Below are 15,164 nucleotides of genomic sequence, written 5' to 3' on the forward strand. Positions count from 1 at the left end.
TTTGATTATTGTTTTTAATTAATTTATTGTATTCGGGCACAATTGTTTAATTTGTTCTTAATTTTTGTATTTTGTACTTTTGGTATTTATTGCCCTGTACACCGCGCTGAGTCCTTCGGGAGAAGGGCGGTATACAAATAAAATAAAATAAATAAATAAATAAATAAAATAAAACGGCACTGAAAAAATGACCTATGACGGGTTTTCACTTACCAACCATTGCAGCATCCCCATGGTCATGTGATCAAAATTCAGATGTTTAGCAACTGACTCATATTTATGACATTTGCAGTGGGTCATGTGATCCCCTTTTGCGACCTTTTGACAAGCAAAATCAAAGGGGAAACCAGATTCATTTAACATCTGTGTTACTAACTTAATTACTGCAGGGATCAACAACTGTGGCAAGAAAGGTCATAAAATGGGGCAAAATTGAATTAACAACAATCTTGCTTAGCAACAAAAATCTGAGGCTCCACTGTGATCATAAGGACTACCTGTAGTTCCTATAAATGCATTTGGCCAGAGTGATGGAGTTATGGGGATGATGACCTATTCAGCAGAGCGCAACTTCTCAAGAATTCTGGCCTTGACTTTTCTTGGGTAAAGTAGCTGCTTCAGAACCTGTTCAATATGGCTGGCAAAGAAAAGGTGAGGGGCGTTTAATTGCTGTTATTGCCACAACAGGTTGTCCTTGACTTACAACCATTTGTTTAGTAGCAGTTCAAAGTTACAAAGCACTGATCCTTGCACTTAAGGCTGTCTTGGCATCCACATGGTCACATGATCAAAATTTGGAAGAGCAAATGAATTGGGTATTTTGTATGGCTGAAAAAAAAAGCTTTCCAGTTTAGCTTGATTTGGTTTTAGTTTTTATGATTCTGTTTGAGGCCACAGTGAAGTTTCAATGTGATGTGTCACCATGCCAACTCAAACTGTGGTTTGCTACCAGTCATCCAGTTCAGAGAGAAAACATGGTTTGAACTGGGTGGTATTTGTAACTATGATTTAGATTGGCTGCCTCTGAAGAAAAGTCTCAGTTAGCAAGAGAAGACATTGTGTCATGAAAACATGGTAAGATTGAGAAGAGAATGTAATAAACAAAAGTGCATACCTTGCCCTAATTTATCTTGAAAAATAGTTTTAAGTTCTAAACTAAAGCTATCCTAAGCCATATAATCCAGCTTCCCCCATGGATCTTAATTTGATCTACATGTAATCGTCAATTTACATGCATTCATTCAGTGACTGTTCAAAGTTATAATGGTTCTGAAGAATGTAACTAGTAACCACCCCTTGCACTTAACAACCGTCAAAGTATTCCCAGGTCATATGATCAACATTTGGGTGATTGGCAACTAGCATATATTTACAATGGTTGCAGCATCCCAGATCATGTGATCACTGTTTGCAATCTTCCCAGCTGGCTTCTGACAAGCCAAGTCAATGGGGGAAGCTGGATTCACTTAACAACCAGATGATTCAATTATCAACGGCAGTGATTCTCTTAACAACCATGGCCAAAAAAAAGGTCATAAAATCAGGTGTGACTCACATAGCAGAAGAGGACAAAGCTTTATTGGAGAAGCCAAGATTAAAGTGCCAAGGTTGTGTGATGTTATTCATCAAAGTACCTGAACAACAGATAAGCATACAAGTACTTCTCTTCTGTTGGACTTTACTGATAACAGGCAAAAGTTACTTAAATCAGTATTCTTTTAATCTTTTATTTCGCTTTTACTTGTCAATATATCTTTTTTTACTGGTGGGGGGGAGATAGTTCCTCTTTTTGTAAGCAAATAGAAAGAAGATTTATATTTCTTGTTTTGCAAATGGATATAAAGCCTATTTTCAGGTTAGTTTTTAATGAGAAACCTACTGTTTTTATTGTGCTTCTGATGAAGTTCTCATTTTCCTTTTGAAAAAACAATTTGGACTTTGCTGTCTTCGAAAGAGTGGCCTTTGTCTTTTAAATGCAGATGGACTGCTGACTCTTGTCCTGATGGGTTTGTTCTCCTATATTGTGCCATATGTTTATGAAGTTGTTGTTTTGTTTCCCCAATGTACAGATGTGCACATGGCTGACACATGTTGCTCAGTTTGTGCTCAGTTCCTCCTGATCTTTTCCGATATCTGATCTTCAGTCAACACAACGTAAGTGCACACTTCATACCCAAGAATACACTAAGGCAGAAGCTTGTCCACCCCAAGGATAAAACACCCAGGCACAAACTGAGCAATGTGGTATATGCAGTACAATGCAGTCAGCTATCTGCAGATATGTACATTGGAGAAACAAAACAACAACTTCATAAACACATGGCACAACATAGAACAAACCTATCAGGACAAGAGTCTGCATTTAAAAGACAAAGGCCACTCTTTCGAAGACAGCAAAGTCCACGTTTTGGACAGAGAGGACGGCTGGTTTGAAATAGGGGTCAAAGAGGCCATCTGTATCAAAGTTGAACAGCCCTCAACAGAGGGGGAGGGATATGACATCACCTATCTCCAAGGCATTTGATAAAGTAGACCACAACCTACTCCTTGGTAAGCTAAAAAAAAGTGGAATAGACAACATCACCACCAGAATGGATCTGTAGCTGGCTGACAAACCGTACTCAATGAATAGTCCTCAATGGCACTACATCCACATGGAGAGAAGTAAACAGTGGGATACCACAAGGTTCCATCTTAGGCCCAGTATTCTTCAATATCTTCATCAATGACTTAAATGAGGGAATTAAAGGAGAACTCATCAAATTTGAAGATGACACCAAACTGGCAGGAGTAGCCAACACCCCAGAAGACAAACTCAGGATCCAAAAAGATCTTGACAAACTTAAACAATGGGCCCTGTCCAACAAAATGAGTTTCAAAGTGGAGAAAAGCAAAGTTTAAAATTTAGGCAGGAAAAATGAAAGGTACAAGCACAGACTGGGCGAGACCTGGCTTAAAAACAGTAACTGTGAGAGGGACCTTGGAGTCCTAGTGGACGATCACTTGACCATAAACCAGCAATTTGCAGCAGCAGCCAAAAAAGCATATTACAATCCTGGGTTGTATAAACAAAGGCTTTATAAAACCCTAGTAAGACCACACCTGGAATACTGCAGCCAGTTTTGGTCACCATATCACAAAAAAAATGTTGAGAGTTTGGAAAAAATTCAGAGAAGAGCAACTAAGATGATCCAAGGCTTGGAGACTAAAACATATGAAGAATGACTGCAGGACTTGGGTCTGGCTAGTCTAAAGAAAAGAAGAAATAGGGGAGACAAGATAGCAGTATTCCAGTATTAGAGGGGTTGCCACAAAGAAAAGGTCACATTATTTACCAAAGCACCAGAGGGCAGGACAAGAAACAATGGTTGGAAACTGAACAAAGAGAGAAGAAACCTAGAATTAAGGAGAAACTTCCTGACAGTGAGGACAATTAACCAGTGGAACAGCTTGTTTCCAGAAATCATGGGCGCTCCATCACTGGAGATTTTTAAGAGGAGGCTAGACAGTCACTTGTCTGAGATGGTATAGGTTCTCCTGCTTAAGCGGAGGGCTGGACTAGAAGACCTCCAAGGTCCCTTCCAGCTCTATTCTATTCTATTCTATTCTATTCTATTCTATTCTATTCTATTCTATTCTATTCTATTCTATTCTATTCTAGTCTAGTCTAGTCTAGTCTAGTCTAGTCTAGTCTACAACACAGTCCTTTCAACAGTTCCAAGAAGGCTCCACATATTTGCACTATTCAGGTGACCCTGAAGACACTGATAACCTCCAGGTAGCATTAACGAATCACTAAAAGAATGCCAATGAACAGCTGTCTGCAAGGAGTATAAATCTTTCCATTCCCCACCACGATGTTGTAAACAGGAGATAAGTGGTGTCATATCCCTCCTCCTCTGTTGAGAGAGGGCTGTTCAATCTTAATGTAGACGGCCTCTTTGTAGATAGCTAATGACCATAATGACTGCAAGGAGTATAAGTCCTTCCATCCGCCACCATTCAGTCAGAGCTAAAGAAGCTTCTTGGATGAGAAGCAAAATGTCTTCAAAGAAAAATAAGAAAGTCTAGTTGCCTTGTGAAAAAGCATATTTGGGATGGCTGATTGCTCAAGTTACTTTTATGACTAAAGTTACATTGCAGGACTTATGAGTGAAAGAACAAATAGCACGGAATATTAGCATTATCCTTCAGGTGGGGTTGCTTGGAGAATAAAACCTGGTCCCATCCACTGGATGAGAGCAAAGCTTCAAGGAACTTGCTTCTCTGTCTTGGTCAGAAAGAACAGCTTTCAGTTGCCCCGGATGAAGGAGACAGCCCATGTCCCCATCTGTCAGCACAGGAACAGGAACTGCTAATTGATCTTTGATGCAAGAACCTGAACAAAGGAATTTCACCCAGGTCTGAATGGCACAGACCAATATACTTTTAGCACACTACTCTTTTCTCTTTTTCTTCTTGCCTATGCTGTTGCTCTTTTTGGGAGGGGGGGTTTGATTTGTTTTAGAAGTCTGAGAGTTGGGTTTTATTCTCTCTGATCCAGGAGATTAAATTTTGAAAAACAAGGTAATAAATACAGAAAGAAAGCAATCAGATATTGTAAGTTCTGGAATAGAAATAGGGATAGAAAAACAAATAGAGACATTATTTCCTTGCAAAGTACCAGTGAAATATCCAGTGGACCAGAGACAGCCAAAATCAAAAGGAAGTGTATTTCCATGCCGTGGCATGGATGATTTCCCTACTGGATGGATTCTTCCCTACTATTAGATGCAGGGATTCAGATAATCCTGATTTATAACCACAATAGGGACTAGAATTTCTATTACTAAGCAAATAAGTGTTAAGTGAGTCACAGTTGTTAAGCAAATCAATGCAATTTTTCAGGAAATCACATGGCTGTTAAGGAAATCCAGCTTCCTCCATTGACTTTGCTTGTTGAAAGTCAGCTGAAAATGTCATAAATGGTGATCACATGATGCCATGACATTGTAACTGACATAAATACATGCTGGTTGCCAAACACTCAAATTCCACTTACTGAACTCAGATTTCGTTCACTGCTGGTGGGGATGCTGCAAGGATCATAAGTCACTTTTTCCCAGTGTGCTTGAAATTGCTAAACAAATGGTTGTAAATCAAGGACTACCTATAGATTCTACTTTAGCTTTAAACAGCTCCACAGTCAATTAAAAGTATCTTGAAATCAGGAAAGCTCATCTCAATCCAGCCCAATGCCATGCTTAGATTGGATTTACATAGCACTCTGTTTTATTTAGGGACGCGGTGGCTCAGTGGGTTAGGACACTGAGCTTGTAGATCAGAAGGTCGGCAGTTTGGCGGGTCGAATCCCGAGTGCCGCGTAGCAGAGTGAGCGCCTGTTACTCGTCCCAGCTTCTGCCAACCTAGCAGTTCGAAAGCATGTAAAAATGCAAGTAGAAAAATAGGGACCACTACGGTGGGAAGGTAACAGCGTTCCGTGCGCCTTTGGCGTCTAGTCATGCCAGCCACATGACCACGGAGACGTCCTCAGACAAGCGCTGGCTCTTCGGCTTTGAAATGGAGATGAGCACCAGCCCCTAGAGTTGGAAACGACTAGCACGCATGTGCGGGGGAACCTTTACCTGTTTTATTTAAGGGTTTTTTTCAACCTAAGTTTCTTAATTTATAAATTCAAGGTGGCAAACATACCTAGTAGTCCTTCCTCCTCCAATTTTCTCCTATTTCTTCAACAACAACTCTGTGAGGTAGGTTGGACTGAGAGGGAATGACTGGCCCAAAGTCACCCAGCCGGTTTCCATGCCTAAGGCGGGACTAGAACTCAATCTGCTGGTGATTGGCCAAAGTCACCCAGCTCGTTTTCATGCCTAAGGCAGGACTAGAACTCACAGTCACTTGGTTTCTGTCCTGCTGCTACCTTAACCACAAGACCAAAGTGGCTCTCAATTAACTACTAAGTCCACGATTTGCTTTGTCATAGTATATTCTCATAAGTTAAGTTTATCAAAAGCCACAAGCCTGCCAACCACAACAGTTAGGTTTACAAAATAAAATCCTTTGTGGAACCGTGCTCTATATTAAATAGATTACAGAGTCAGTTTTGGGGTAGTGAGAGTTGGAAGGAAGACTGTACTAACTTAAATAATTTATATCCAAGCATTCTATTACTAGGCCTGTAAAGCAGGATCTGGAACCAACAAAACCACCATAAAAATGCAAATACAATAATCTTATGGCATTTAAACAGTTTAAACTACAGATCGGGTAATATACAGATGGTTCTAGTTACCGTCCTGGTTATTTAAAGTTTAAAGACACACTTCAGTGTATCTATATCATGCCAAGGAATATAGGCACATAAGATAAGAAGAAAAACAAACATATGCTAAGAATTATTACTTTTTCCCACTTTAGTTTTGGTCTTCAAAAGAGCAGGACAGGAAAAAGTTTTGATGCTTTGAAACTTTGGTGTTGGAGAAATCTCCTGAGAACACCATGGATAGCCAAGAAAACCAACCCAATGGATCATTGAATAAATCAACTCAAGAGTTCTCACCCGAGGCGCAAATGAGCAGTCTCAAATTATATTTCAAATACTTCATAATCAGTTCCCTGAAGAAAGTTCTAATTTTTATTTATTTAATTAGTGGCTAAGTGAATCACACGGGCATTAAGCAAATCTGGTCTCCTCCACTGACTTTGCTGGTGGGAAGCCAGCTGGGAAGATCGCAAATGGCGATCCCACGACCCTGGGATGCTGCAAGTGTTGTAAACACATGGTGATTGCCAGGTGCCCAAATTTTGGTCACGTGACCATGAGGACGCTGCAACAGTTGTGTGAAGACCAGTTGTAAGCCACTTTTTTCGGTGCTGCTGTAATTTCAAATGGTCACTAAATGAGTGGTTGTAAATTGAGGACTACCTGTAGTTACTTCTGTGTGGACTGTTAAGGGACAGTATCAACTTTTTCCACCAGTGGAAAAAAATCAACTAAATGTGACATATCTCCTGCAGAACCATCACTGGTTTTCTTTCCACTATGATTTATGAAGTTGTTTTTCCCAGAAATTCTATGCCAAGGTTTTCTACTTGCTTCTCCCCAACTCAGCACACACCAGATCTCATCCGATTAACAACAGCTAGAATTCCAAGGCAGCACAATCAGTAATGGGAACTGGGAATACTGGGGTTTATAGCATCTCTAAGAAGAGCCTTTGAGTGGTTAAGACACCAGGCTAGAAAACAGGAGATTGTGAATTCTATCTAGTCCCACTTTAGGCATGAAAGCCAACTAGATAACTTTGGGTCAGTCACTCTCTCTCAGCCCAACCCACCTAACAGGATTCTTGTGGGGAAAATAGGAGGAGGAAGGAGTATTAGATATGGTTACCGCCTTGTGTTATTTACAAAAATAATAAAGGCAGGATATAAATAAAATAAATAAAAAGCCAAAGGTACAAAATAATATGTGGTCAGCTTATTGTACCTACTAAAACAAATATTATCACATTCTCTGCCTGTCTCCCTTACCTCTAGCAAAGAATGCAAAGTATGGGGAAGCAATGAGTTATTGTTTAAGACTGGTTTCCTCTAGATGCATCCAACTTCAGTTCCTAGAATTACACAGAAACTGCTCTCTGCTCTGTCATATATAATCTATGATAGCCAGAGAGCATAAAGATTGTGGCTTGCTTAGGTTTGGAGAAAACTGGAGTGGGGGATTCGATTTTCACCTTGCATCAGATTATCAGTCTAAAGTCATGTGACTTGGAAGGGAAAAGAAACAAGGACTTAATCTGAGTCCTAGAAACATTTTTCTTTTTAAATAAAAGGGTTACTCTTTAAAACAGCTAACGAAACTGCCATTAATTCTAAAATATCATTATGTACTTCTACTTTCACAGTATATTATGCTATTTTGGATTACAGCATCCTCTTTTAAGCTTACAGTCGTTGAACTATTCGATTTACACCACACCTTTCCTTTAAAAGCACAACAGTCTTGTGAGGTAGGTTGGGCTGATGGGCAGCCTAAAGTCACTGAGTGACCTTCTGCAGTTGATTTGAACCTGGGTTTTATTTAATTTTATTTATTTATTTAATTAGATTTCTATACCGCCCTATTCCCGAAGGACTCAGGGCGGTTTACAGGGCAGCATAAAATACAATATAAAAGATAATATAAAATTAAAATAAATTAAATTAATTAAGCCCAACAATTAAAACAATATTTAAAAAGCTAAAACCCCTTCAGTCCAGGTCTGATAAATCGAAAAGCCAGGTTTTCAGGTCCCGGCGAAATGAACGCAGATCGGGGGCGGTCCGGAGTTCCACAGGTAAATCATTCCAAAGGGCAGGCGTGCCCACAGAGAATGCCCTCCCTCTGGGGATCACCCGCCGGCACTCCCTAACCGGCGGCACCCTAAGGAGGGCCTCTTTATGGGAGCACACAGGACGATGGGAAGTTGATGCTGGCAGCAGGTGCTCCCTAAGATAATCCGGACCCATACCATGTAGGGCTTTATAGGTCATCACCAGCACCTTGAATCTCACCCAGAGGGCAACTGGAAGCCAATGCAGCTTGTGGAGAAGAGGCGTTACACGGGAGTATCGGGCGACTCCCATCACAACTCGCGTGGCTGCATTCTGCACCAGCTGAAGCCTCCGAGTGGTCCTCAAGGGCAGCCCCATGTAGAGAGCGTTGCAGTCGTCTAACCTAAAGGTCACGAGCGCATGAGTGACTGTGCGTAGGGCATCTCGGTCCAGATAGGGCCGCAACTGGCGCACCAGGCGAACCTTTATTTATTTATTTATTTATTTATTTATTTATTTATTTATTTATTTATTGGGACTTATATGCCGCCCTATCTCCCGAAGGACTCAGGGCGGCTAACAACAATAAAATACAATAATACAAAAGTTAAAAAGAAATCAAATTAATGGTCCCAGTAGAATAAATTAAAATTAAGTTAAAAATTAAAAACATAATTAAAATCCCTGTCAGTCCAGGTCAGCCTGATGGAAAAGGAGTGTTTTGAGGCCGCGGCGAAAGGACCGGAGATCCGGGGCCATCTGAAGCTTAAGGGGGAGTTGGTTCCATAGGGCTGGCGCTCCCACAGAGAAGGCCCTCCCCCTGGGGGTCGCCAGCCGACATTGTCTAGCCGACAGCACCCTGAGGAGGCCCTCTCTGTGTGAGCGCACTGGGCGATGGGAAGTCGTTCCCGGCAGCAGATGGTCCTGCAAGTATCCCGGGCCTAAGCCATGTAGGGCTTTAAAGGTAAGTACCAGCACCTTAAATCTGCTGGTACCAGTTCAAAATTTTATCTGCCAAGAAGAGAATGAGGACAAAAACAAAATTTAATTTAAAGAGAATTAAATTTTTTCTGATATCAGAAAAGTTAGGCTGGTCAGTTTATTATTATTATATTATTGGATTTTTTTATACGTATAACTCAAAGTGACAAACATATCTAATACCTGCCTCTTGTTTCTGCCACAACAACCCTGCGAGGTAGGTTGGGCTGAAAACCAGGGAGAGAAAATACCTTAAGACTGTTAACTGCAAAGTGTGATGAGAAAGGGCAAAAGATGTGCCCATCTGTTTTGAGCTAATTGAAATGTCTTTATGGAAATAAAATCACAATGGTGATTTGGCCCTTAGTCAAGCTCAACTTGCAAGCCTGCTGTTATGAATAAGAGGAAGAGGGAGATCATGCTTGCCATTACAAACTCTACCATACAATAAAAACATTCTATAATGAAATATGTTAAAATGGGTTGGGGGAAGCCTGTCCATGGAAAAAGATGAGTAAAAAGTGATTTAGGTTTTCTTCCCCTCCCCCCATCTCATAGATGAGAGAAAAAAAAGGATGTGCCTTTCAATGTAAATAAAAATTGCTTCTCCCAAATCGCTCTCTGTCCTTAAATAATACTGTAACTTCATAAGTTTTATTTTAAGAAAAAGCATGAAGTGTTCAAATCTGAGAATTCCAACCTGCATTATAACGCAAATTGGTACAATCCAGGATTCTATTGGTTCATGGCTGTATCCAGCAGAATTGATTGGTAAAGCAGCAGTTCCTGGCTATACCACATAAGACTGATGGTGGGAGCTGAAATGTTTCAATGCACTTTTAACAGGCTGGGTGGACACGATTTCTCTACAGAGAGCACTAGTGTGCCAGAGAAAGGATCAAATTTGGCTTAATTCTGAATGAACAGGGAGTTGTTTTTCATGGAGGAACTGCAGAACTATCTCGGCAGGTGGCAGCACTGGGTCAATTTAGTCTTGATGGAGAATCTAAAGGAGTATAAGCTTATAAACCTGGTTATACCAGGATGGAACACCACTAGGAAATCTCAGAGCTGTAGGCTAGATTGTAAAACAAAACAACCCCCCCCACCTCTCAGAAGACAATGACAAAGCACTTTCAGAAGCAAATAATTACCAATGATCAAAATATCTATTGGACTTTGCTATAGAAATATGCAGTTGTTAACAGAAGTAGCCTAAGTCAGGAGTCTGTTTTTCAACTGCATCTGTCCAGGTTATAGAATAATTATTCTGTCCCTAGAGCAATTACTTTATTGCAAGGCACAAGGGAGAATAACAACTCTACTGGCAAGGCTATCACTTCTGTAACATCAGGGTTAAGCATTCCATCACAAGCTTAATAATTTCATCCAAGGAACTGAGCAGGAACTATTGATAATAAAATGCCATTTGAAACACTGATTTGAAAAGTTGAAGAAAATCACTGGAAAAAAAGTTAGCAATATTACCCAGCTCATAGCAAAGCAAAGAATCCAACTTCTGCATTCCCTTTGGCATGTGTTTTCAAGGATTTGCAATATGTTAAGTAAGCTAGGCTAGGATATAAAAGCCTGCTGTGCTGAGGTCTGAAATTGCAATATTTTTAGACGAGGAGGATTTAAAGGTTATTGGTGACATTTTAAAAAACCTTTGGGATGGTTTCCTCTCTCCCATAACACCAAAGATTAAGAAAAAAGGGAGTTCCATTGCCGTCCATCAACAGAAAAGAACTGTTTTTTTTTTTTAAAAAAAAAAACAATTCTGTTGTACTGTAAGGAATAATACCCAGCTGAGTTATTCAAAAGAAGCTGTAAACAAGTTAGCAGTGGTAACATTACACAGCAAACCACAGCAACTGCCAAGCCACAAATCAAAGGGAAATTTCAACCCAGTGAAGTTTTCATTCGAGATAAAGGACAATAATGAAATTAAATTGCAAACACACCCCCATTTAACCAGGCAGATTAAGATGGAAAGGGTGGTGGGCATGGGGGGGAGAAAGATTATCTTTGCATTTTTAATTTGCAATTTAGTTTTAACATGAATACGCACACTCGTTTTATTAGCAGTCTCCCCGAGGGCCATTAGGGGTGTGCGGTTATTAAAAATGGTTTTTGAAGGGGGTTCTTCTCAGCATACTTAAAAGGCTACAGTCAAGAGGCAAGAACTGAGTTCCGACATGGTTTTTCTAAACTCCATCTCCTAATCTAACTGCATGAAATAAGCAGAGGTGGGTGAAGAAACCTATCTTTCTATTTACTATGCATTTGCAAGTCAAATTATTTGTATGGGGGTGGGGGAGGAAGGAATCCAGTAATTGAACTCACCGGTCCAAAAAAAAGACATTTTTTTTGTTCTGCTTGTTCATACATTCATCTAGCTAATTTAGATCTCTTGACTTCCTCCAAAAGAACATTATTCAAAAAGAGAAAAAAAATAAGTCGATATTGCAGAGAATATAACCCCCCCCACCGCGCACACATTTATCAATAAATCCTCCCGTTCCTCAAACCTGACATGATTTTAACAGATAAGAATAAAATATGCAACCACAAATCTCTCTTTTTTTGCCCCCTCCCGTTCTTATTGCTGTTCTTTGTTGTCCTGGTCGCTGATCCTCTCTTGAGTTGTTGTTTAGACACTTACACCTCATTATTAATATTATTATTGTTGTTGTTCTTTTTAAAGGTGAGGTTGGAAATTTATGGAACAGCGAGCCAAAAATCCTAAAGCTAGTTTACTTCAGCAACATCTTTTAAAAGGAGAATAAAAAAATCGACTCCACCGGGGGGGGGGGAAGGGAAGAAGGGGGCGTGTTTGTGCAGAAACTCAAGAGTCTCTATTGAAAAGATACTAGAAAATGAAAGAAACCATTGAGAGCTCTAGGCAAGAGGCTCGGGTACGAGATAGCTATGTGTGTAGACACATCCACACACAAGTGTGTTAAAGAAGGGGTTCATCGCCTCAAAACTAAACCCTCTGCAACCCCCACCCCCAATCAAAAAAAACAACTTGGTGCCTAGAACTGATTTTTTTTTTAAAAAAAGATTCTTTCTGTGTCGCTTCCTTTGCAGCGCAATTTCCCTTTGCTTTTCACATTTTAACAATTCTGTGCCAACAATTGTTAGTTCTCAAGCCGGCTTACCTGGTCTTGGAGGAGAGGAACGCCAGTTTGATCAATCCATAGGTAAACAATTGGATGCTGTCCTTCGCTATACTGGCTACTTTTAAGCGGTGCTCTAAAATGTGCAATTCCATCTTTTTTTTTCTTTCTCATTTGTAGTTCATCTGTTTCGAGTCTCCGCTTTCTTGTGGGCTGTTTCTCTCTCTCTCTCTCTTTCTCGCCCCCTCCCCTTACTCAACCAGAGTATTTTTCCACTGTCTTTCCTTTTACGTTTTCCAGCGCAGGCAGAGAGAAGCGGAGGGGTGGGGGGAAGGCTAATAATGACTTTAGAAAGGGGGTGGAATATGGTATTTATTATTAAAAAAAAAGAAATGGGGGGGGGGAAAATACAGGAAAGGAGTTATTGCTAAGTCCAGAAGCAGAAGGAATGAGGAAAGAAAGACGCAAAGGAGAGGAAGAAAGAAAAAAAAAGGTGGTGGGGTGCAGAAGCTGGGAAGAGAGTTGGGAGCTCGAGAGTGCAGAAAAGCTGCTGCTGTTTCAGAATGTAACAAACAACTTGCCAGTCAAACGAACCCCCCAGTGGGCATGCGCTTAGAGCGGAGCTTCCTGGGAAATGTAGTTCGAAGGGCGGAGCGCTGCTAAGTGGTCCCCCCCCCTCCTTTAAATAGGCAAATTGAGAAAGGGGGCGGTTGCTTCTCAAAATAAAAGGATGCATATATTTCTCTCTTGTTTTGTTTTTTTGCTGGAGCGACCTCACGCAAGCTGGACCGATTGCCTCAGTTTCCTGATTATTTTTTTTTTCATTTCTAAAAGTAACAAACGGTTTTCTTAATACTATGCGAAATGCAACTTTAGTGCCTGAATTTTGTGACAAATGGAAAATTATAGAGTAGCACCTATAATGTGCTTCTATGCAAGTTAACTAGGAGTAAGCCCCACTGTGTTCAGTTAAATTTACTCTCAGATAAGTATAAAAGTACGTACCATGACTGCTTATTTTTATTTTTTTTAAATTAATGCTAAACCTAACTTATCTGAAAGTCTTTGTTATTAAGCATTGTTTTCTAATTTGGGGGAAAATAGCGGTGTTATTTGTGGATCAATAAATAATGATGTAATGATTGAAAAATATACTGAACATACTTCAAAGCCATTAGTTACAGTAACAATATAAAATATCCAGGCTATGTATGACATAACATGAACAAAAATTAAAATGAAATTGAGTTGGATTAATAATAGCAATAGCATTTAGACTTATATACCACTTCACAGTGCTTTGCAGCTTTCTGAGCGGTTTACAAATGTCAGCACACTGGCCCCAACAATCTGGGTCCTCGTTTTGCTAACCTCAGAAAGATAGAAGGCTGAGTCAGTATCGAACTCCTGACAGTGGGCAAAGTCAGCCTGCAATACAATATTCTAATCACTGCGCCTCTTTAAAATGGATTTTTTAAGACTTTGTTTTTTCTTATAGCCAAAATAGTTACATAAATCATGGCTTCTGCTGTTGTGTGAACCTAGGCAGCATGTGTCTTCCTACTTAGACTAGATTCACAAATGCTAAGTTCTCCATAATAGACAAAAAGATCTGGTAAAATTTTGGTGCTGTTCTATAAGACAGGATGAAAGTTTAGTCTACCTTGTTAAGTGTTGCTCTGCTATCTCATTGTGATGTGGTGTGTGTATATGTGTTCCTGAAATGGATGACAAAAAAACACAAGGCGTTGTATACTAAGAATATAGAATCCCAGCAGCATCACCCAGCATGGTACTCAATTTACAACTGGTCACTGTTTGAAGTTAACAACAACCTCCCCCAAAGGTACTTATGACCCAGTTCTAAAGTTACGACGGCTACTCCTCATGGTCACATGACTGCATTTTGATTGCTCAGCAACCAGTGCGCATGTCATAGAGCCTTGGTGGAGCAGTGGGCTAATGCCTCCTTAAGTAACACCAGCTGCCTGCAATTAGTGCAGGTTCGCATCCCACCAGGCTCAAGGTTGACTCAGCCTTCCATCCTTCCGAGGTAGGTAAAATGAGGACCCAGATTGTTGGGGGCAATAAGCTGACCTTGTAATAATGCCGCTTGGGGGGTGTATGAAAGCCCTAATAAGCAGGCATATACATAGAATGAAGGCTTCTGCTAAGCTTGTAAGCCGCCCGGAGTCTTCGGAGAAGGGCGGGATATAAATGGAATTAAAATAAAATAAAATAAATGTCATGGTTCTGATAAATGAGACAGTTCAAACAAAATGCAAGCATTGTTTTATCTTGAAAGTCTTAATAATGAAATGAAACATCGGCACTCATGGAGGGATGCCAGAATCTGAAATCTCCTCCCCCCAAACCCATCATAACACACACACAATCCCCGCCCTTATCTACATGTCATAAATCACATTATCGAATTAGTTTTACATATGAGGTTTCACTTCCCATTCTGTACGCTGGCTTTTCTCATTTTCTCACAACATCCGGGTAGATTTCCTCCCCACCAAATGAAGCAATTAAAGTAACAGGCTGTCTCTTATATTGTCAGTGCAAAAACATGTCAATGTTTGCAGCATTGACAGGGCATTTACGACTGTTTGAAGCGTTCTGCATTCACTTGATTATGATTAATGACATTTTTTGTAGAAAACCAGCATTTATTTCTGCTTTTTGGCAAAAATGCCCCATAGCGAACAATGTGTTGGCTTAATAACTGTGGGGTTTGCTTAC

The 15,164-nt window shown here is 40.2% G+C and overlaps 1 protein-coding gene across 2 annotated transcripts in view; it reads right to left on the bottom strand.

The window, feature by feature from the left end:
- The window catches only part of CASTOR2 (cytosolic arginine sensor for mTORC1 subunit 2), a 100,665-nt gene extending 87,693 nt beyond the window's left edge, over positions 1-12,972 (bottom strand). For both annotated transcript variants that reach the window (XM_081313843.1, XM_081313844.1), the window contains exon 1: positions 12,459-12,972. In XM_081313843.1, the coding sequence (XP_081169969.1) occupies positions 12,459-12,571 (113 nt within the window). In that variant the 5' untranslated portion in view covers positions 12,572-12,972. The remainder of the gene's footprint in view (positions 1-12,458) is intronic.
- Positions 12,973-15,164: the final 2,192 nt, after the last annotated feature.

This window comes from Vipera berus (assembly GCF_964194415.1).
Source record: "Vipera berus genome assembly, chromosome: 1".
Classification (NCBI taxonomy): domain Eukaryota; kingdom Metazoa; phylum Chordata; class Lepidosauria; order Squamata; family Viperidae; genus Vipera; species Vipera berus.